Genomic DNA, 24394 nt, shown 5'->3' with positions numbered 1-24394 from the left:
ATGTTCCCTAACTAGTGAGCTAAGAAAGGAGCTGGAGAGCACAATGCTAAGGACAAGGAAAAGATGCGGAGCCTGGAAGACAACTAAAGAAGGTGCAGTTCTGAGCACTTTGTACTTAGTTTACATTCAGGTGGTCCAGAAATTAGGTGGAAAGTACTGAACACTACTTTCTTTTGTTCCTTCCATTTACCTACTTCTTCTCCTCAGTATCTCATCTGTTCAAGCAGATCTAAGATGTTTAACCTAACCAAATTCTCAACTAACCATAAAGAGTCAATTATGCCACATGAGCTCTGGCAGGCTTAGTCTAGAGATAGAACTTAAGGCAGAGGGAGAAAGCTGGCTTTTTTAGTAAGGTTTATCTACATACAGATTCCTAGTGTTTATCAACCCACTTGTTACATCAACTACCAATAAGTGTGTGTGGAAAGAAAAAGGTGCCATTTTTAGTGTTGGCACTAGGCAGGACAGTGGTAGCAAGAGAATGTAAGTGAATGGTGAGGAGAATAATGCTAAGAAGATGTGAAAGAATGACACGAAAGTAAATAACAAATAGGCAACACTTGGCTATAGTACCTAGCTATAGCTATAATGTGTATAGAGTCATCCTATTCAAGATCAGAAACAATATTTGCTAACTTTACTGCAAATGCAGGGTTAAAAAATAATTTGGGCTTCCCTGGTGGTGCAGTGGTTGAGAGTCTGCCTGCCGATGCAACAGACACGGGTTCGTGCCCCGGTCCGGGAAGATCCCACATGCCGCGGAGCGGCTGGGCCCGTGAGCCATGGCCGCTGAGCCTGCGCATCCGGAGCCTGTGCTCCGTGGTGGGAGAGGCCACAACAGTGAGAGGCCCGCGTACCGCAAAAAAAAAATAAAAATAAAAAAATAATAATAATAATTTGATGCCCAAATAAAGTCACTAGGTCACAAAGGTCAGTATTTATCATGACTGATTGGTCTGTTGTAAAATCAGTTTATTGAGTTACGTAGCATTAAGAAGAGATAGAGAGAATGGAACAGAATTGACAGTACTATACATAGTGAGGTTAAAGAATTTTGTTAATGATTTGCTTCATTTGTGTGTCTGTATGTGTATATGTATGAACTGTGTTGTGATATAAAATATGTTTCTGCATAATAATGAAAAGTTTCAAGTGTGGATAATAGGATGTAATTATAAACATACATTTATCAAGTAAGGAAAACAATCAACTTTTGGGCTGTTTGTGAGATCAGGAATAAATTTTTACCAAGTAAGTGGTTCAAACCCCAGCTCAACAAATACACACATCCAAAAGAGAAAATAGCATTCTAAACTTAAGAATTTTAAAGTAGACTGACTGTGAGCCAGTTGAGAGAAGAAATTATATCATATTCATCTTTTTATCCACAGCAGCTAGGTCAGAGTGTACCCCAAATGAGATACTCTATAAGTGTTTGGTGATTTGAATAGACTTTGATGGTCCAACACTAACAATTTAGTATTAGCATATTTTTTCAATCTCATTTTCATATGAGCATTAATTAAGACATCTGGGGTCAAGTCTTATTCTTATAAATATGTATCATAAATACTTCTTTTGAGACAAATAAGTTGTAGCTATTCTGTAAGCAGAGTGGTCTTTAAAGATAAAATCCAGGAAACTGACAGATAATTCTCTCACTAAAGATTAGTTTGAGTGTTACCACTCTGTCCTAGGCTACTAAACACCATCTTTGTGTTGGGGGATGTTATTCTAGTATTGTCACTGTTGCAGATTCTTTGGACAAAGGTGGATAAACATATTACCAAGTCTTTCTCCTTTCCAACTATTGGTAAATCAAACCAGAGAAATTTCATAAAGGGCAAGGATTCCACAAACTATAAATGACAGAACAGCCAGGATGCCCACATTTATGACAATGTGGAAAGAAAGGCTTGGGAACAATTTCAAAGTGTTGTGTCTTCAAATAAATAACCATCATCAATGTTCGCTCCACTAGACTAATCTTTTCCATTTCATTAAACTATGTCATTTTGGGTCAAATTTTTCTGAAGCCTCCATGAAAATATGAGATGGTACACTGGCTAAAATATATATTTGGGTTCAACAGATCAGAAACAATCAAATACTTACAGTAGCTGTAAGGAAAACAATCCTTCAAATAAACTTTTTGGGAGTTCTGTGATTTTATTTCCATAGAGGACACTGGAAAAACATGATTTGAACAAACAAAAAAATTAGACATCAACCAGCAAAACAAATTCAGCCAAACATATGTATTCAGGCATATAGGAGGTTAGTAAGCTCCATACGTCATAAAAGCCATAGTTGAGTAAACAAACTTCAATTTGCAAATGTTTTTTCCCTGATTATAGATTAGACATAGCTTATGGTAGAGAGTTTGGAAAACATAGAAAAACAAAAAAAATTAACATAATTGATAATTTTATTCCCCTTTCATAGAAATGTCCACTGTTAAATTGTCATGTTTTTCTACACACACATACACACACACACACAGTTCATATGTAATGAGAGCACACAGTATATAACAAAGGAGAACAGTAAATGTGGAACCTACTGTTCTTTAAAGGGATGAGATTTAGGATTATCCTAATGGAAAACAGTGAAAGGAATCCACATAAGTGTAAACTTTCCGTTTTAAACATATAATGCATATGCATAAGAAATGTAAGATTTGTGAAGACAGTGATCATTAATATTGATACAGGAGAATTTTTAAAGTGTATGTTCCCCAAAGAAATATGAATAGGAATGTATCCTCATGTCCCTACCTCTGATTAGCTACTAAGTGTAGCCACAAAGTGCAGGGACCATGACTTAATTACTTCAGCATACCTGGTGCCTAGGTTTTGACACACAGTGATGTTCTAACATTGGATTGATGAGTGAATATTGTTTGAAGAGTAAAATGAGTAATAAATTAGCCCAGGAACAAATTAAGGAATAAATTAATGTATTCACAGAAAGGGTGAAATGAGGGGATTTCAACAGCAAATAAATGAAAATGATTGACTCATCATGTTGGCTATTGACCACAGATCTGCAATGATGCCCCTCCATTCTCAGGCCCCAAAAGCAGAGGACCACAATTATGTGTAGGAAAAGACAGAAATTATATTTTTAGAGGAACAATTTGACAACATGTATCAAGAGTCATAAAGATGTTTATATAAATTTTAACTTAGTAGTTTCTCTCAAGAGTTTAAGAAAAAACTCAGAGACAAACAATATTTTATCTGTCAAATGTTGTTCATGGAATAATTTATAACAGTGAAAAATTAAATGCAAATAAAGTGTATCCAAGTTCCAAAGAAGGGGATTGGCTAAATATATATTTTACATTGATAAAAATCATGTTCTGAAGAATATTTAGTGAAATGAAAGTATTCATGATACAACACTAAGTTTAAAAGAGCATAATACAAAATAATATATTATAGTATAATTTTAACTTTGTTTAGAAGAATATATACATATATACATAAAAAAAAAGTGGAAAATCTCTAGATGGTAAGTGACTTACTGTCCAGAGGTCATTTGAATTTGAATCTATATATACTGTCTTTATTTTTAAGATATTCTCTAGGATGGGCATAAATTACTTTAAAAAGTCAGAAGTAATCTTTTGGAAGAGAAATAAATGATGTCATAAAATGTGGGGGAGGGTGGGAGGGAGGGAGACGCAAGAGGAAAGAGATATGGGAACATATGTATATGTATAACTGATTCACTTTGTTATAAAGCAGAAACTAACACACCATTGTAAAGCAATTATACTCCAATAAAGACATAAAAAAATGTGGAGGAAAAAGCCAAAATGAGAATCAAAATAATTAATATGTTTGGCAACTGTACATGATTTCTGTTTGGAAAGGAGGAAAATAATGCAAGAGAGATGAATCAGAGTGAGGAAAAAGCTGTTCCCTTTTAAGATGTCAGTGAGAGGTGGGATATATTACAAAATATGAAGAAAATTCTTAAGGGAACAAATAAAGCTGGGTGCTATACTGTACAATGTGTCATTTCATTTGTATAGATTCCAGTGGTATAGTTATACAGTATAACATAAAAATTCATTTCTGTAGAATATAGATTTTTTTAAAAACTTAACACAATTAGAGAATAAACAATTTTAAAAATACAAGAACAAAAGAGAGAATTCTACATTGTCAGGCTCAAGGAGGTAAGGGCTTTAAGAAAGGGTAGAGCGATAATAATATATATCTTAAGGTCAAGAATAAGAGAACAGAGGGCTTTAGGGAACAAATGATCAGATCAAGGTGGCACCAATTTGGGATATTCAACTGAATATCATTCAAGTAATGCACTCAGCAATAGGTATCGTACACTCATTATGTGCTAGGAACTTTGCCAGGTTCTAGGCTTCATGCCCAATTAAACTGAATCCAGCTGTTACTTGTTCAATATTCACCATTGACCCATGTGCCAGCCGCTGATACAACTGAGATGAATAAAAGGTATGGCTTCGAAGAGACACCCAAAAGGGCTATTTTGAATACTGAAGGAGTTTCACATTTTGAACCCATCGAGATCTAAAAAGGAAACAGGATGTGTAAGAACTGTGGGGGACCCACATTAGAATCAAAGGGTGAGTAATTTAGTAGGTTGTTCACTTGGGTCTTTTGTTTCAAAGGTTGGTTTGAATAGCACAAAAGGAGGACTAGCTAGACAGCGTGCCATACTCACACTGTGAAAATTTTCTTTCCCCTACAAATCATTCTGTTTTCTTTAAGATCATGATAAGAAAATAGATGTTTACTATTAATGAGACAATTTGGGTACAGGGGAGAAAAAGACGAAAATCACAAAAGAATGTAGGAAATCTGTAAGTGTAGGTATAATTGGGTATACGGACTATCATAAAAATATTATAATAAATACTTGATATGATGGGGATGAGATTTCTCTACAAAACGGTATAGCAATACTAGGGCTGAATAGTTTTTTTACACACAGTGAGATCGAAATGGTAGGAAGGAAAAAGGGATTTAAAAATATCAAAAGTCCAAAGACCAGGACGGAACAATTGGATGGCAGCCAAGAAAATAGGGCCAAAATCTATAAAAGTGAGGGAAAGGAGTATCATCACATAAAGATACAAACTGCAAGAGGGCCAATGAGAATCTTGCTACACTCATAAGAGGGAAGGAAAATTTTTAAAAATCAAGATAAAAATAATTCAGGTGAAAAGAAAATAAATATGCACAATTTCCAAATACCAAGAATGACAAATTGGGTAGCTTTTCTACAGTTTTCTTATACATGGCTTATATTTGGCATTCTATATACAGTACAGTTATGCTGATAGAGAATATTTTATAGTCGTTTGAAACAACAGGGAAATCTTATGGCAGCTTTTGTACCTGCTACAAGAAGGAAGGCTAAGAATACTAAACCCAGTTTCACTCTGGTGTTTCAATATTGGGACAGTAAGATAGAGCAACCACTGCTGGCCAGTCTTTGACTTCTCCTGCCCTTGCTGAAAGCAGAAGACAGAACTCCTACTAAAGAGAAAAAATGTCCAAAATAGAAACCTACATGATGGCTATCATGAAAAAGGTGCAATGGGCAGACTTACTATCCAAATAAATGTTAAAGAGCTATACTTACTTATAAATGAAAAACCATGTGTACTTGAGAATTAAAACACTAAGCAGGGCCTCCCTGGTGGCGCAGTGGTTGAGAGTCCGCCTGCCGATGCAGGGGATACGGGTTCGTGCCCCGGTCTGGGAGGATCCCATATGCCGCGGAGCGGCTGGGCCCGTGAGCCATGGCTGCTGAGCCTGCGCATCCGGAGCCTGTGCTCCGCAACGGGAGAGGCCACAACAGTGAGAGGCCGGCATACCACAAAAAAAAAAAAAAAAAAAAAAACACTAAGCAAATTTAAAGAGAGTACAGTAAAGAGAAAGCAGAGGGTGCTACATTTTCACTGAAAACCAGTGGTAAATGCAAGGTACTGTGCTGGACAGTTAACATCAGTCCAAGAAAAGCCTGTAGGAAATGCAAATACAGCGATCAAGCCTTACACTATAGACCCCTGTGGAATTTGTGAGCTGGTTAGTGAAGAGAGAAATAAGAATTAGTGAACTACAATAGCTTGTAAAAGGTTAATGAAAAAGTAAGAAGAGGGGAAAACCATATTCTGAGGATCTTGGGCATAAAAATTCCCTGGGATAATTAAAATCCAAAATCATACACATTGATAAGTACCAGGAGAAGAATTTGCCATGGTCTTATTGTAATATCTCTTGAAAGTTTACTCTGTGTTTTTAACAAAGCCAGGAGAGGAATAATCTCATCCCTATCTTAGAGATGAGATAACTGAAGAACAGGGAAATTAGTATCTAGCTCTGTATACCCAGTGAGTTAGAGCCAGTATTCGAATACAAGCCATCCAGCATTCTAAAGGAGATATGCTTAGCCACTATGCTGCACTGCTATAACACAATATAAAGTTATTTTGTTAATATAAATATATATAATTATAATATAATAAAAATCCAATCAGTAAATGAAAAATAAAAAATGTTTAGAGGCAATGCTAAATGTACTTGTATGCCGAGTTCTTAAGAAATGATTATTAAATATTATAGAAATTTTGTTGATGTCACAGTGAACGTAAAAAAAAGCCCTGAAGATAAAATGATTTCATAGATGCATGTATTTTGAATGATATTTTGTTAATAATATGTAATACATTGTTATATAATAAAATATGTTAATATATAATAGTGGCGTTTAATATATATAATAGTGATATGTAATAATATGTAACAAAATAAATGTTAATAAAAATAAATAAATATTAATGAATTTAATAGGAGAGACCTTAAAAAACACTCAACAGATCAAGTCCAGTTTTCTCTTAAGATATACTATTTTGGTAATTGAATAACAAAACAATTTATTAAATAAAATGCATTAGAGGTATCTGGCAACATACCACCTTTAAATATTTCACTTCTTTAGCAAATGTAGTGATTAAATTAAGCTGGCTATATAACTGAGTACAGCTGCAGAAAGACATATAAAAGAAACTTGTATAAGTAAACACTTCATTTAAAGAAAGAAATGTGGCCTATTTGCATCCCTCTTGCAGTTAATCTACATACACCTAAATCACTTCACCCCTTTCTGGAAGACTTAAACTCCTGGCTCACTATTTCAGTCTCCAACATGACTCTTTTCCAGCAACCTGTCTTTCACCATATTTATCCCTCTATCCTCGTGGCTGTACCCTAGACCTTGCCATTACTAACAACTGAAAGCTTTTCATTATTTTAATTTCAAGCATCTGCTCCCCTCAAGTCATACTGACTTTTTCTTGCTCTGTCTTGAAACACTCCGCACACTCCTACCTCAGAGCCTCAGTATTTAGCTGTTCCCTCTGTTTTTTTAAATAATTTTATTTATTTATTTATTTATTTATTTATTTATTTATTTATGGCTGCGTTGGGTCTTCTTTGCTGCGTGCGGGGCTTTGTCTAGCTGTGGAGAGCGGGGGCTACTCTTCATCGCGGTGCGCAGGCTTCTCACTGCAGTGGCTTCTCTTGTTGCAGAGCACAGGCTCTAGGCACGTGGGCTTCAGTAGTTGTGGCATGTGGGCTCAGCAGTTGTGGCTCGCGGGCTCTAGAGCGCAGGCTCAGCAGTTGTGGCGCACAGGCTTAGTTGCTCCACAGCATGTGGGATCTTCCCGTACCAGGGCTCGAACCCGGGTCCCCTGCATTGGCAGGAGGACTCTTAACCACTGCGCCACCAGGGAAGCCCGCTTTTCTGTTTTATAATGTTATAAGGCATTATGTGTGTATTCCATTTCTGGAAAAAGGTTCCTACTTTTCCATGTACTGCTATGATTTGAACTAGAAATTTCTCAGTGACTTAGCGTCCTGACTGAAATGCAGTTCTACAAGGAAAGTTAATGCTTTTCTATAGCTTTCCAAAAGAACTATGTACATGAGAGCTATGATCTTGAAGACTAAGATCCCAATTCAGCAAGCAAGTTCTTTTACATGTGTTGTCATTTCTTTTCCAATTTGCCATTAGTTTATTATATATGTAGATTAGTACATAAGTTATAATCATTAATTATAATAAATATATATTTAAAAAATATAATGTAATTTACTGTGATGAATGATTAATTAACAAAATTAAAATGATTAATCTTTTATTATTTCTTTTTACCATTTAATTCTCACAACCACAAGTGTCAACATCATTAAGGCAGTAGAACTTAACAGTAAACTCTGCAAGCAAGCAGATATAAATCAGAATTCTCCATCCATTTCTCTCTTTTTTGACATTTAACTGTTATCTTTGAGGCACAGATACTTGAAGGACCAAGACTTTGTACACTGACTTGACTTTTGTTCTGTCCTTTTGTATGGCTGGGAGGTTGTCTATGTTTACTTTGGATAGTATTACTGTCCAGGATGGTATGTACTTTATGGACAATTTGGGTGATTTAATAGAGTTTTGCATTGCGCTCTGCGATTTTAGAATCTGACAGCCCACCCTGAGAACAGTGCATGACTATACTTTACACTTTCTGTCAATAGTTGTTTCCCTGGTCTTGGACTTCATCTGTTAAAATAAAAATCCAAAACAAAAACCAAACAGAAATGAACCTAGGCAGACACTGCAGGTGAAGTGATAGTTTTCCACTTTTTTTCTTCGAAGAAAACTGCAGTTTTCTGAGCAGACCAGCATAGCGATCTGAACATCCATGTGCCCAGAAGAGCTGGTCCATCTCTTCCCCTTGGTATGAGTGTAAACTGCTATATAAACCAAAGGTGTTTATCTGAGTATCACACATGTATATCCTGAAATTCTCACTGGCTACCATTGACTTCTGAAGTTTCTAAGAGCCCTGCAGTAATTTACAACAATAAGAACCCTTCTCTAAGCATCACCTCTTAAAAAAATACCAGAGTTCATTTTCAAACTTTAAAATTAAAATTTGAAATAAAAGCTAACTCTACGCGGTGGACTTCTGAAGATTCTGTACAAGTTTGAAGGAATAATGGCCTTTATAAATTCACTTCAGAACCACTTTAATTTACATAGCTATCTCCCTGGAAGTCCTTTTGACATTAAAAAGCTGTCATACTTTCTTATCTTTATTCTTTGAGAGATTAAAGCTGGTCTGTCAGGGAAGTCTTAAGGTGATGAAGCAGGGGTTGGGGGGCCCTCTCAATGGTCATCTTCCACTGTTCTCTGCAAGACTTCGTCCAACATCATTCTAAAGGGGACTGTAAGAGACAGCGGCTATGGGCTTAAGGATTATCAACACAACACTGACCAGAGCATTCCAAAACACACATTTTCCCTTTACTTCAGAAAGAAAACACTGTCAAAAAAGGGGCTCATAATCTTTTTTTTTTTTTTTTTTGCGGTACGCGGGCCTCTCACTGCTGTGGCCTCTCCCGTTGCGGAGCACAGGCTCCGGACGCGCAGGCTCAGTGGCATGTGGGATCCTCCCGGACCGGGGCACGAACCCCTGTCCCCTGCCTCGGCAGGCGGACTCTCAACCACTGCGCCACCAGGGAAGCCCGGGGCTCATACTCTTGCTCTCTAAACAGCAGAACTGTCAAACCTTAAAATATATACCCCTAAAAATTGGCTAATTTTAGTGGCAGGTAGCAGTTCTCCATAAAAATGATGAAATTCACTAAAGATTCATACTAATTATTATTAATAATTCATAATAAAAAAACTTAAACAGTATATCCCTTAAATCCAAATTTAAAACTAGAGCCACTATTCCTTGTGCATGCTGCTTTCCTTCAGTGATGTGGTCAGTACTTACAGTGAATTCAGAGAGCGTAGTCCTTGGAAAGCATCTGGTGCTAGCTCGGAGATCTGATTATTGCTCAGGTCGCTAAGATTAAAAATAGGTTAGGTTAAACTAAATAAAATATCAGTGAGATTTACTGCAGGAGAAAGCTATTTATTGCCTCTGCATGTCAGTTTTGCACCTATCAATACATATATAAAATTTGCAACATGAAACATCTGAAGCATCCTAAATTAAAAAAAAAAAATCACACTTTTAAATCAATTATTGTCTATTTTCCTAAATTATTATTAAAGATGGCATGTGTTATTTTTGAAAATAGAACATTTAAGAATTTGACTGTATAATATATTGACCACGTACATTCACACTAGTGTGAATTAATATGCTAAATTACAGAGAACTTAAAAAATTAATAGTTTAGCTTTTAACATTACAATATTATAGAACTAGTAACAGATAGCCACATCATTTAATATTTAATCTGTCGAGTACTTATTCATGCTTAAATGGATGTCTTGTCATGGTCATGACTTGTATAATTTTTTTAAATTACACTGATTTCAGAATATTATTCACTCACATCCTTCTAAGCTTTTTATATGGTGAGAAAGCTCCAGGGGGGATGACCTTGATTGAGTTCTGCTCCAAACGTCTGCAATGAAAAAAAAATTAAGTTTTAAATAGAAATGTGAGCTCCCAGCTATGTTTAATTCAAGCCATGTCAAGAAGCAAAGGTGATATGCTTTATAAGTGATATTTTCTTTTTTTCTCAAAAAAGACTACTAAAATTAATTGTGCTCTGCCCTAAATGTGGTATAAGATTGGGAATAAAAACAAAGCAACTCTAAAAACAATAAAAATATTCTGATTTTTTAGGCATTACAAGTTCATTAATATTTAAGTCTGGAGTTTGTATAAAAGAAAGAACACCTGTAAGAAGCTAAGTTGGGAATACGTTTTGCTAACTTCAATATCAGGAAGAAATATGTTGTAACATTGAAAAGATGTAGAACATGTTTTAGAGATAGTTATAACTCTTCCACAGAAGACATTATGGTTGAATACTAAATTTTATAAACCATTTCCTCTACAGAAAGCATATTATAGCTTGAAAGAATTGTTATATGCAGAAAATTAATTTTGAAGCTTCTTCTGAGGCAAAAATCCTATACTCTAAATTCATAAGTGCTACAGATATTTTCAGTAAAACTGTCTGGACTCTGTCAATCCATTATGTAAATATTTCATGTGAAAACCACTGCAGCAAAGTGCATTTAAACACAACTGCCATGTTTTTATGACGCACTAAAATCTGAGAGGTGAAAATAACCCTCTAACATTATCTATTCCATGGTTCTGCTATCAAAGAAAGAGAAGATTTTACCCATCTAGTTATGAAAGACACAAAACAGTATATTTCACAGGGTGTTTTGGTAAATATTTTAGTCCATCAAAAAATGTTGTCTCTCAGCCTCATTTCTACCCATATAAATATGCTAATACACATTTCCCATTCCTTCTCCTCACTTCTGCTCTGTATCCCAGAGAGATGACTCCTGTGAACCATTTAGTCCGGGCTCAGTTGCTAACTGGCTTTTGTGAGACTTGATCAGTGAAAGGCACTGGTGGGAGACCCAAGGTGGGACGAAGGGAGAAGCCAGTTAGCAACTCCCCTTTTCTGCCTCAGGATATGTCCTCAGCAGTGGTCTCATCTCTTCCTTAATTTTAGCTCCTGCTAAGGGCCAGCTCCTAACTGTATATCATCAACTTCTTAGTCCTTTGTAGCCCTGGGGGTGGAAGCAGCTTTCTAATCTCTGTCACTTTCTAGAGCTGTTTAACTCATTTGTCATATTAAATCCCTCTGTTGAAATACCTGGCATGAGCTCCATTTTCTTGCCCCAATTTAAAAATATATATACATATACACATATATGTATATACATTTATATTGGTATATTTATGTATAAATATTATATATAGAGAGAGGCATATATAGGCTATATATGTGTCATATACAGTGATTCATTTTTATTGAATGTTGGTAATACTTTGACATTATATGTATTACAAGCATTTAATGGACATCAGTTCAACATAAATAAAATGTCACTAGGAGGTTAAGTCAAATTGCCTAAATTACAGTCTTTTCTGATTCAAAGGCCTTATATTACAATATCATGTTTTCTTCCAGTCTCAGTGTTCACCCTCTGACCTCCTTGTCTCTAAAGGCAATGCGTTTCCCCAGTCTTCATTGCTCTTGAACTCACTGTGGCATATGATATTGTGAACAATCCTTCCTCCCTTGGATGTGACACTATATGTTCCTGATTCTCACTCTGCGTTTCTCTTTCTAATTTATGGCTTCATTTTCTAGTCCTCCAAATTGAATTATTCCCCAAGTTTCTGTCCCTTGCTCTCTCACAAAAAGGTAAAATCTTTTCTGTAACTTGCAACATTAGTCATGATCCTCATCCTCCAGAAAGCAGAAGTTATTTTGTTCACATTAAAGAAAAACTTAAGCTTAAGCTATTTACGAAATATGTTAAGGAAGCAAATTAAAATCACTCATATTACAGTACTCAGATCCGTGAATTTTACTTTAGTTTTTCTGCACGCATATTTATTTTATATAATTAAAATCTTACTGTATAGAGAATTTTGAGTTGACTCCTTTACACTAAACATCATATCATCCATTTTTTCCTATATCATTAAAATTTTTGGAAGACATTATTTTTAATGTTTTCATGACAATTCAATTGTCAAATTGTGCCATATTTCCTTAATCATTCCTTATTGTTAGCCGTTGAAGATAATAATAATTTCACATCAATATTAATAATATTGTTGAGTTATTTTAAGATGACTAGAGCACAGCCTCCTTTTGAAGCTTTCCTTTACTTTCTTAGGTATGGTTAAATGCATCTTTCTCTCTGCTAAAGGGCATTTTCTTCTAAACTCCTCTGCTCTTATCTGACTGCATTCTATTTATTTTTCATATATCCCTCGTCCACCAGGTTGTTGGCCCCTAAGGGGCAGATTTGCCCTAGAAGACAAGAAATAAATCTCATGAAGCAAATATGAATTTCCTTCATATGGATTATTTATCTAGGTCTTAAGAAAGGGTTACTTTTTTCAAAAGCTCTAAGTATAGCAAAGGATATTTTAATCATTTCACTGTTACATTATTGATTAGAACATTATGAATTGATGGTTTAGAGACACATTTTTTTTTTGCTGTGATCCATTCTTGTAGTTGGATTTTAAGAAGTTTAAAATGTAATCGATGAAAATATAGTAAAAACAAGCTATAGATGGGTTACTCTTGATTAAAGGACTTTCTTCAAATCCAGGCCAATGAAACATCATTTCATTTTGTTAAAGATTTTCTCAAAATAATATAATGCGATGATGAGAAAAAATAAAAATTCTTAGTGTCTAGCAGGTTTCTTTCAACAGTCATGCAAAACTAGATCATACAATTACTTTTTGTAAATATAATTTCAGTTTCTTGAAAATAAGGAATCAGCAATTATTCATTCATTCATTCAATCTGCAAATATTTCATGATGGCCCTGTGCAATATTGTATTACATAATTGGAATTCAATGGTGATCAAAAGCAGATATGTTTATACCCTCATGGACGTTTTATTGATAAAGTGTCCAGTTTTACAGTTACATTTCCAACTAATTTGTTCAATATAAGTTTTTTTTTAAAAATGAGATATTCAGTACTGAGACTTCTGAAATGTCAGTAACATTAACTTACAAACGTGGCCAAACTAATTCTATCGCTTAATATAATTAAAAAGCTTCTTTAGAAATTTAAAAATATATTTATTATTTTAAAGTCTCAGAACCTAGAATACTTATAAAGATCACTAATTGTTCTAATGGCTTTTAAATATGTGTATATATATATATATATATATATATATATATATATATATATATATATATATATTTTTTTTTTTTTGGTGGTACGTGGGCCTCTCACTGTTGCGTCTTCTCCCCTTGCAGAGTACAGCCTCCGGATGCGCAGGCTCAGCAGCCATGGCTCACGGGCCCAGCTGCTCGGCGGCATGTGGGATCTTCCCAGACCGGGGCATGAACCTGTGTCCCCTGCATAGGCAGGCAGACTCTCAACCACTGCACCACCAGGGAAGCCCTTAAATACATTTTATTGTAACTTAGTTTGTGTTGAATCTGCAGTTAATTTCATTGATAACTATTCCTGCTAAAGCAAAAAAACCCAAAAAGATATAAGTGGGCCATCTATTTTTTTAGAAAATGCATGCTCAAAAAGTTACAAAACAAAGAGAATTCATGATGAAAACATTTAGTTTTATATGCAAAAATAACTCAAACATAATATAGCAAAACTGCAGGTATTATTCCTTATTGCAATGTCCCATGACTTAATCTTCATGTGGCAAACCATATCATTTACAACATATGCAACAGAAAGCTGAACAATGACATGTACAATGGATTTGCTTGCTTTTCTTTATTTATCTATTTACTTCCAACCTTGTTCCAAAAAAAGAGTATCTGAAACGAAGCTTATATGGTTATTTACATTGACTCAGCAGCTAATTGGTCTTTATGGCACTGTCTAGCAGTACACTAAGGCACAACATAATTGCCTCCTTCATTCAAAGAGACAGATTCTCATGCAGGGAAATATTCTACCACTGATAGATGTCAAACCATAAATTTTAAAACGTTTAAAAATATCCATTTTCTTGTTTTCAGTGGACAAACAATAAACTAATGTGTACTTCCTGTAAACTTCTAGGTCTCTAGGATAAATAATTTCTGTGTTTCATTACAAGAACCTCATAATATGTTTGACAAACTACAAACAACACACATCTCAAATGATGCCCTTCCTCCTAAAACAAGTGGGGGGACTATTAAAACCTGATTATAAAACATGAGGAGGAAAAATATTAGATTTTTCAGGTGAAGGTTAAAAAAAAGGAAGAGTAAGCTGGGACAAAGTGAGAGAGTAGCATTGACATATATACACTACCAAATGTAAAACAGATAGCAAATGGGAAGCAGCCACATAGCACAAGGAGGTCAGCTCGGTGCTTTGTGACCACCTAAAGGGGTGGGATAGGGAGGGTGGGAGGGAGATGCAAGAGGGAGGGGATATGGGGATATATGTATACGTATAGCTGATTCACTTTGTTACACAGCAGAAACTAACATACCATTGTAAAACAATTATACTCCAATAAAGATGTTAAAAAAATTATATACCTAATAATACAGCTTTAAAATATAAGCAAACATTGGAAAAAAGTATAAGAAACAGACATCCACAATCATAAAAAAACAAAAACAAACAAACAAACAAAAAATGCCAGGGTTACAAAAAGAGATAGTGTAATGGCTGAGATATATTTGCTTGCTGTAGATAAAATCCACCATAATTAAGAGCCTTCCAAATGCTATCCCTTCATAAACAAAATTCAATATTTTAAATTTCAAAGTAAAAATAGATTTAGAAAACTGAGTAAGAGAGGGAGAAAATTTTATAAACTCCATATGATAAAGGAAGACTTTTTCATATAAAAGGAGCCAGAACCTTTTTCTCCACTGAATGTATGTGAACAATTCCAAAACATTTCATCGCTGTGTGTACGTATATCTCAAAGCAATCTGCTGCTACACTTCATCAAAACAAGAAGGAAATTTTAGTTAGAAGTTCAATTTTAGTTAGAAGACAGTTTTCTAACTGTTCCAATCAAAAAATTCACAAGTATGTTTAACCAATAAAAGAACTTTTTCCTCCCACTCTCATATATCTTTTTCTCTTGTTCTCTACTGCTTTTTTTTTTTTAAGAAATATATGTCTTCACAGTTTTAGAGTTCCTAAAGAATGAACAGCTACCAATATACGTCACTTTTCTAGTGCCTATTTCAAAGATGGTAGAAAATGGGAAATTATCAGTAAATCTCTCTGCTGTAATACTGTGGACACTTAAAACCTGCATATTATGCGCAGGTATAGCTGGGTTCTGTGGCATATAAATACTTTACCATGGTTATCAATTAGCAGATCTTACATCAGGAAAGTATACAACATACAGTGTAATTGGGTAGTTAATTATTCCAACTAGTTCTGAAGACATCTACACTATATTAAACAACATTAGTTTATTTTAAATGACACTTTCGACTCACTAACTTTCAATACTCAGGCATTAGTTTCAATATTTTTCAAATTAAATTATCTTGATAAACTATAAAAAAATAACATCCACATGCCAAAGCTGAAATAGCTCTCCCAAGAGGTATTTATGTTTTGTATATGTATCGACATAAAGATAAAAAGTGGAGTTTAGTGATTAAAAGTATGAGCTTTATACAGACTTGGATTAAATTCAGAATCTGCCACTGATTAGCTCTGCAGACCTTGCAAAAATTAGTTTGTTTCTCTGTGTCTCAGTTTCTCTTTCTGAAAAATGAGAAAATAAAACCTACTATAAATGTTTTGGTAAAAATTATGAGATGTAAAAAAACATATATGGTATGCTTTTTCCTGCTCAAAAAATAGCGGAAAAAATTTAAATGAGGATATATATGTGTACATATATAACATATAAATATGGCATTATAATATAATGTCTGTAGCCTGTATTAGTCACACATATACACACAGATTATAGAAAGGAATAAATCTGACATATGACTTGATCTCTAATGTGAAATAAACATGTATGGTTCCAAAACACATTTTAAAACAAATTAGCAAAACAGTTTTGCAGATAACTCCCAACTGTCTATTAAACACATACACTCAAGCATCATTCACATACATGAAGGCTGAAAAAAAAATACAAATGGTTGCTATTTCCATGATCAACATGATTAAAATAGAGCACTTACTCTAATTTGAAAACTGAGAAACTCAAAAAAAGTTTTTACACCACCAGTAAAGTATGAGTTTGGATTGAGTGTTCCTGTAACATACAGCCCAGATGCTGATTATACATGGCAATAAAACTGACAGTTCTTTGCATTTTCCCCATCTGCTTTTAACGTAAATGGCAAAAACAGCTGCCAAAGAACAGAACAGATTTAATGGGGTGAAGGCTGGAGCTGCAGAATGACTTTAGTTTTTGAGTCATGGACTGCTGAGTGTAGCCAAATATTCTCATCATAGGTAACACCAGGCCTGCATTTGTAAAGGAGGAAGCAGCGATATTACTTTGACATCAGGGATCCTCTTGCTTATTACATAATAATTCTAAAGTAAGTACTTTATATTTTTGGAATGTTACTTCTAACTTGAGCAGTAAATGCATGCCATTGAAATCCTTCAGATGTCTCTACATAAAATGACCCAAGATTATCTTAGACTAGAATATTATTGCTGTTATGTAATTGTGATTTCCAGGACTTTTTAAGTTTAACAAATATTTTTAACAGCTGAGTGAATATTGGCCTCTAGAGGGACATACTTTGCATATAGCTACCATTTTTTCCTTAAGACTGTCCATCCTAATTGATTATCAGCAATCCCTATGTTGGGATGACTTGTTCCTGAAAATTGTCCACTTCCTTAATCTTATTTTATTTCTTGTGATGTCATTCTCGGTACATTTCCCTCAGTGCAAATTCAATTGATGTTTTCATAATAAAAATAATTCTTTTTCCATTTGGTCTTTAAGCATTTAAAGCAAAACAAAAATGTGTGTGTGTGAGTTCCTATTGACCTCATATTTCAGGCAATGAACTTCTGAATGAGTTAAAATTTTTATGTATATATTTATATGGACACACTCAAATGCAAAAAAAAAAGTACATTCAATACACAGAATCACATAATTTAGAGGGAAAAATGGGCTAAGACACATGGCTCGCCGATTTCAGGGGCACAGAGTACAGATTAATAATGTCAGTAACACTCAGTTTTCATAATTTTTCTTTTGCAATCCAAGAAAGACAAATGGAAGTTTTGCTGCTTTGTTTTTCATTATAACTAAAACCTCTTGGACGCTTAATATGAGTTAGGCCCTGAGCTAAGTCCCCCATTTGGTAATAATTTTAGTTTTAAAAACATTATGCAAATTACCTTTATACATCATTTGTTTAACAGTATTACTCAGTGAATAGATAGCAACTAGCCTTCTCCCCGATGCCTGTACTGAGTTATTGTCCAAGTCATCCATCATTTTCCCCCTAAAGTTCAGATAACACTGTGATCACTAGTAGAATTTGAACCAAACAAATTTTAAGCTTACTTTTTCTGGCTGATTTTACAACCATAAATCAATAACTTAATTCTTTAAAAAAGTGACAATTTCATTCACCTGAGAATGAATACTACTTTGTGCCCCAGCTGTCTTCATTTCTATGTTAAAGTCTACATAGGTCTTATTTACATCTGATGGGTTTCCATTTCTTTCCTGTAGAAGTTTTTAGTGACTCAACCACAACAGCACTTGGGTCATTTCTTGGAATAACTTCTCACTACTATCTGCTGCTAAGCCTGTCTTTATCATGCCTTATGTAACTGTTTGTATCACAAGTGGACTCTCTACTCCATGTTAGAGTTGTTTTTCTAACTAACAAATCAAATCATACTACTACACTGCTCAAAATTTCCCCTTATATCCTATTAATATCAGGACAGTGATTCTTCAAGATTTGGATTGTACTTTATGTTCTAACAACTAAAACTGTTTAAATTTCTCAAAGACACATGACTCTTTCACTTTTCTCGGACTCTGCACATGCTCTTTCCACTGTCTAGAAAGCCCACAATTTCTCTGCCTTCAAAACACATCCTCATACCCGAAGATTCTTTTAGTCTCCCAGGGAAATCAAGATATTCCTTTCTCTGTGCATATGTATTTCTCCATGCATATGTATTTTATTACTTATCATATAGCTTTTAAAATTTCTGTGTGTGTAAAGCTTCAATTCTCTGCATTGTAAACATTTTGAAAGCTGGAACTGTGACCTCTCATCCAAAATGCCTGATGCAGAGTAGGCACTCAAAAATATTTGTTGATTATGTAGTACATGAAAAAAATGTTACTTTTCCATATGCCGTTCTCTGCTGCAATAATGTTCATCAGACTCCTTGGGATTTTTAAGAGAAACCAGTTGGAGCATCTGCTTTGCCTTACCACTCTAGTCATTTTAAGATTTCTTTTACACCAATTTATTTATAATTTTACCATACTTATTTTCACATCTTAACTAATATTACAAAAGTTTGATTCATTCTTCTATACGTTTCTCTTATGAAAGTCACTGTGGTTTTTTTCTGAAATGATCAAAAAACAACAACAACAAAAGCATATAAAGGGTGTGTATACGGTATATATAACATACACATTATACATATAAATTTTTGTGAAATTAGGTACAAATAAGAAAAAAAATCAATATATTGAAAAGGCAACCAAGAGAATGGGAGAAAATATTTGCAAATCATATATCTGATAGAGGGTTAATAACCTAAATATGTAGAGAATTCATACAACTCAATAGCAAAAAAAAGCAAATAATCAAAATAATAAATGAAGAAAGGAACTAAATAGATAGTTTTCCAAAGAAAACATACAAATCAAGAGTAGGTACATGAAGAGGTGCTCGACATCACTAATCATCGTAGAAATGCAAATGAAGAACACAATGAGATATCACACCAATCAGGATGGTTATTATCAAAAAGATAAGAGATAACAAATGCTGGCAAATATTTGGAGAAAAGGGACTCTTTATACACTGTTGGCAGGAATGTAAATTGGTACAACCATTATGGAAAACAGTATGTGGTTCCCATAAAACTGATATTGAACTACCATATGCTCTAGCAATCCCACTCCTGGGTTTATACCTGAAGGAATTGAAATCACTATCTTGAAGAGATATCTGAATCTCCATGTTTACTGCAGCTTTATTCACAATAATCAAGATATGGAAACAACCTAGATGTCCTACAACAGATGAATGGATAAAGAAATTGTGGTATATATACAATGGAATATTATACAGCCATAAAAGTAAGGAAATCCTGTCACTTGTGACAACATGGATGAACCTGGAAGGCATATGCTAAGTGAAATAAGCCAAACAGGTAAATACAAATAAGGTATGCTATCATTTACATGCAGAATCAAAAAAAAAATCTGATTTCATAAAAACAGAATAGAATAGTGGTCACAGAGGTTGGTGGCTGGGAAGATGAAGGTCAAAAGGTATAAAGTTTTAGTTATAAGAAGAATAAGTTCTGAGGGTCAAATGTATGGCACAGTGACTACAGTTGATAATATATTTCAAATATTATATACTTGAAAATTGTGGAGAGTAGAACTTAAGCATTCTTACCACATACAAAAAAAGAGTTAACTATTTGAGGTGATGAATGTGTTAATTATCTTGATCTTGGTAATCATTTCACAATGAATAAGTATATCAAATCATAATGTTGTACCCTTTAAATATATACAACTGTATTTGCCAATTATTCCTTAGTAAAATTGGAGAAAAGGAAGTAAATTGAGGGAAATAGGAGCAAATAATTTTCTTTTCATGAACCCACACTCTTAATAAAAATGAATTCTCTTTACAAAGATGATTATTCTACTATTTCATTCAATAGGAATTAAAGATTGTTCAAGATATGCATATAAAATTGAGAATTTTGCCAAAATAAAGATGAAAACACTCCAATGATTATTAGTGAACTCAATGATGGTCTATGGAACAACAGGTTTAGTTTAGTTTTAAATGTATTTTACATAATTTATCTTATACTATTTTGCTGTGGAACTATCAAAATTGCTGTAGGGATTACACTAAGCATGGCTACTGATGACTAAGAATTAAGTGAGATGTTTGTTGTGAGGAAACTCAGTGGTGATCTTAGTTTGTATACTGAACAATGAATTGGCTTTCTGCATTCTGTAAGAAGCTAAATTATTATGTCTTTTCCTAAGCTCCTAACTTATGATGAAATCATGATGTGAAAACTTCAGAGATATTTTATCAATATTGTCTAAATAGTAAAGTCAAGGTAATTTACATGTGCTATAAAAATTAGTCAAACTGCTATGTTATATTTATTTTTAAAATTTATTTTCAAAATTTGGGCATAATTAAAAGAAAATGAACCAATTACACAGCATGACAGCTGTGCTATTAGCTGAGATATTCCTGAGTGCATGTTAAATAGTCAAAAAGTCATGCTTGATATCATGAGTACCTGTAACTTTCCTAATAAGCTAGTATAGAATAGGTTATTTAAAAACACGTTGATTAAATCTAATTTACATATCCCTACCAACAGAAACTTTGAAATATGCAGATTCAAAATTTGGCAAGTATTATTTAATAGAAATAAGGATGCAAAATTTTGGAAGGGGCAAATGCAGAAATAGCATGCCAAAGGGTTAAACACAGGAAGAGTGCCTAAACAGAAATGGAGGACAAAGATATATTTTAAAAATTATATTCAGTATCATAAATGCAGTTTGTAATCAGAGCATTCAAGAATCATTCTCACTTTCATTTCTTTATAATTATGCATGCAAATGATCCAGAGTAAACAAAAGGGAAAAAATGTACTCCTAACTTCATATCCAACCTCTAATACTGTGAATCTCTTTGAAATAGGCTTCTTTACTACTAGCAGAGTAAAAGCAGTCCACTAAGTTTATACAACAAAGTGAGTTCCCTTTCCATTTTACCTATTTGAATAGCACATCCAAAACAAATACTATAACTTCTGAAAATTTGCAGTACATCTTAGAAAACAGAGACAGACCTCATAAGACCGGCCTAAGAACTTTGCTACCATACTTTCCTTTCCCAAAATTTGAACGCTTCCTTATCTTCTCTCAGACAAATAAAAGGAAGAATTGTATGGCTCCCAGCTTTGGAGCCCTGAAAAATGCAACCAACATTAAACGCAATAAGACCTAAGAGTGAACAAGACATACTAAATTGTTCAACCTATGTTTTTACTAACTGTTCTCCATGATTTATGGAATTTCTGTATAATGGTTTGGACAGGTGCTATGCCACAGAAAATCTATAACTGGATTGAAGAGAACTAAATGTCTACTTTACAGCAATCTTTCACTTCACATTCAAAGTATTACACCTCAAGACAAGATTTAAGAAATTAATTCTGAGGATTTGATATATAGAGAATCAATTTGCTACTAATGATTTTCTTGCCATGGGTCAGGCCTTGTATAGACTTGCCTAAGGCATTCCATGTGTATGAAAACAAGGTACCCAGCCAGCAGAGTTCAAAGCAGCAAAGTGCTGGAAAGATTCCAGGGCAGCAACAACTTCTTTCTTCTAAACTTAATTTTACCTGATATTACACATTCTATTTTCCCCCATCTATCTTCATTAGTCCCTACTCCTTTGTCACATTTTCTTTTACTAGGAAGAATGGAGGCTTGGAGGCTCTCCTGATTGTATGTCCCAGACCCACCACCCCAGTACTGTTCTTCTCCCCGCCCACACTGTGCTAAGTTTTGGGACAAAAATGGTGAGGAAAAAAGACATGATCCTGCCCTCATTAAGCTTGCAGTCTAATAGGGTAGTTTGACATTAACCAGAATATCAAACTAAGCTGTGAAAATTTCTATGAAGACAAAATCTAGGGAGATACGAAATTACTTAATAGAGACTAGGAAAGAAGACAACAGTTGTAGATATAAAGTAATATGAAACAGTTCTTAGTTTTGTAAACATTCCTATACCTTCATGCCTTGTCTTCCTCTATGCTCCTTCTATGTTCCCTTCAAATGTAAGTTTCTTAAAGTGTCCTGTTTTTCTGATATCTGCTTCTCTTCATTTTATTCAATCATCACTTTTATAATATCCCAACAAGCTAAGCCACATCTATCTTTCTTTTGCAGCTGGTTGGAGGATGAAAAACAGGCTTTGGAGTCAAATAAATCTAAGACTGAGGCCAGTTTAGTCACTTCATAATTGAAGGGTTGTTTTTTTACAAGATTTCTTAACTTTTTTGAGTCTGGTCTTCTTTTAAATAGCAAAATGAAGTTGTCAACTTTTGAGGGATTTGAGATAAATGTCTATAGGCTTTGTTATAGAGAAAATGTGACCTTAGAGAAAGATGTCTAAGATGTCTGTAAAAAGATTGAATTAATTATTATATCTAAAGAAGGAGGGTACCTATTAGATACTGGCTTGGTCAACCTAGAGCAGAAAAAAGTTGCTCTCAGATGCATGAAGAGAGTAGAATCCAAGCCAGGACAGGAAACAAGGAATTTAACAAAGGAATTTTTAGTTAGCCCACTTTAGCTCACTTCATTAAGCATTCTATTCATAACTTTTTTTTCATTAAAATTTCTTATTGATTTTATGCTTAAAAAGCATCATTTCATTTTTCTACGGGAAGAGAATGGACTGCTCCTTCAGATTTTTATTTTTAATCATTTTTAATATAACTCCACCTTTTCAGAGATAAATCTGCTTTAAATGTTTAATTTTTACATTATCCATTCATTCAATAAATATTTATCTTATATTTATCAAGGGCCTACTATGTGCCAGGTACTAGATTTGTTGCTGAGTGTTCAGTGGTGATTTGAACAGAAGCAGTTCCTGTCTTCATAGAGCTGCTTTAGTAGTGAAGACAAACACACAACACAAATATATATATATACATATATATATATATATACACACATATATATAACATATATATATTATATATATGTATATACATTAAATAAACACACAAACATATATTTATATACATATATGGATATATAGTTACAAAATGTAATAATTAAGTGCAGTCAAAATCAGATTCCTAGTCTGCAAATGGGAGGACAGATCCTGGACCATGGTAAAATCATCAGGATAATGAGGCCTCTTGGAGAAATAAAACCAACCTTTATCTAACACATGCCTCTGCATTAGTTTTCCTATTTTATTTAAATTGCACAAATACACCCATCAAAGGTCAATGAGAAGATCAAATGCTACAATACATGTGTAGTATCCAACACTGCAGGCATTAGATAAATGCTAGTCTCTTTCCCATTCCTTCTTCTCCAATTATTTCAATTCTGACTCTAAAGGAATATTTCCCTTCTATATCTTAACAAATTTGAGCACATACCACAAGTGTGAAGTTATAGTTGCAAGCACAAATCAGATAAAAGGAAAGGGTGAGGCAAGTTTTTCTACCCAGATTTACAGGCAGTTGGTCACTGCTACATATCATACATACATACTTTCTTTTTGTCACAATATGAGACAGTTACAGGAATAAAGACACACTAAACAGTAGGAAGTCAACTCAACATTACTGAATGAAATGCCTGATAATTTGCAATAAAGAAATTCTACTGATAATTTACTGGTAAACTCCAATTTTAAAACATTATATGAAAAATATGAAGGGAGTTTATAATGTTCAGTTCATCATGTATTAAAAATATAGAATGTATAAAAATTTTTAAAGATGTTGCTTAACTTTATTTCTACATTTTAGAAATCTTACTGATTCTTTAATTAAAAAAAGAGTAATAAAAGAAGTGAGTCA

General features: G+C 34.0%; 1 protein-coding gene across 3 annotated transcripts in view; it reads right to left on the bottom strand.

Moving 5' to 3' along the window:
- The window catches only part of SLIT2 (slit guidance ligand 2), a gene marked incomplete at both ends in the record, with an annotated part of 384978 nt that overhangs the window by 91996 nt on the left and 268588 nt on the right, over positions 1-24394 (bottom strand). For all 3 annotated transcript variants that reach the window (XM_079697609.1, XM_079697610.1, XM_079697611.1), the window contains 3 exons: positions 2119-2190; positions 9839-9910; positions 10410-10481. In XM_079697609.1, the coding sequence (XP_079553735.1) occupies positions 2119-2190; positions 9839-9910; positions 10410-10481 (216 nt within the window). The remainder of the gene's footprint in view (positions 1-2118; positions 2191-9838; positions 9911-10409; positions 10482-24394) is intronic.

Source organism: Hyperoodon ampullatus (assembly GCF_949752795.1).
Source record: "Hyperoodon ampullatus genome assembly, chromosome: 1".
In the NCBI taxonomy this organism is placed as follows: domain Eukaryota; kingdom Metazoa; phylum Chordata; class Mammalia; order Artiodactyla; family Ziphiidae; genus Hyperoodon; species Hyperoodon ampullatus.
This window is presented reverse-complemented; position numbering and strand designations above follow the sequence as displayed.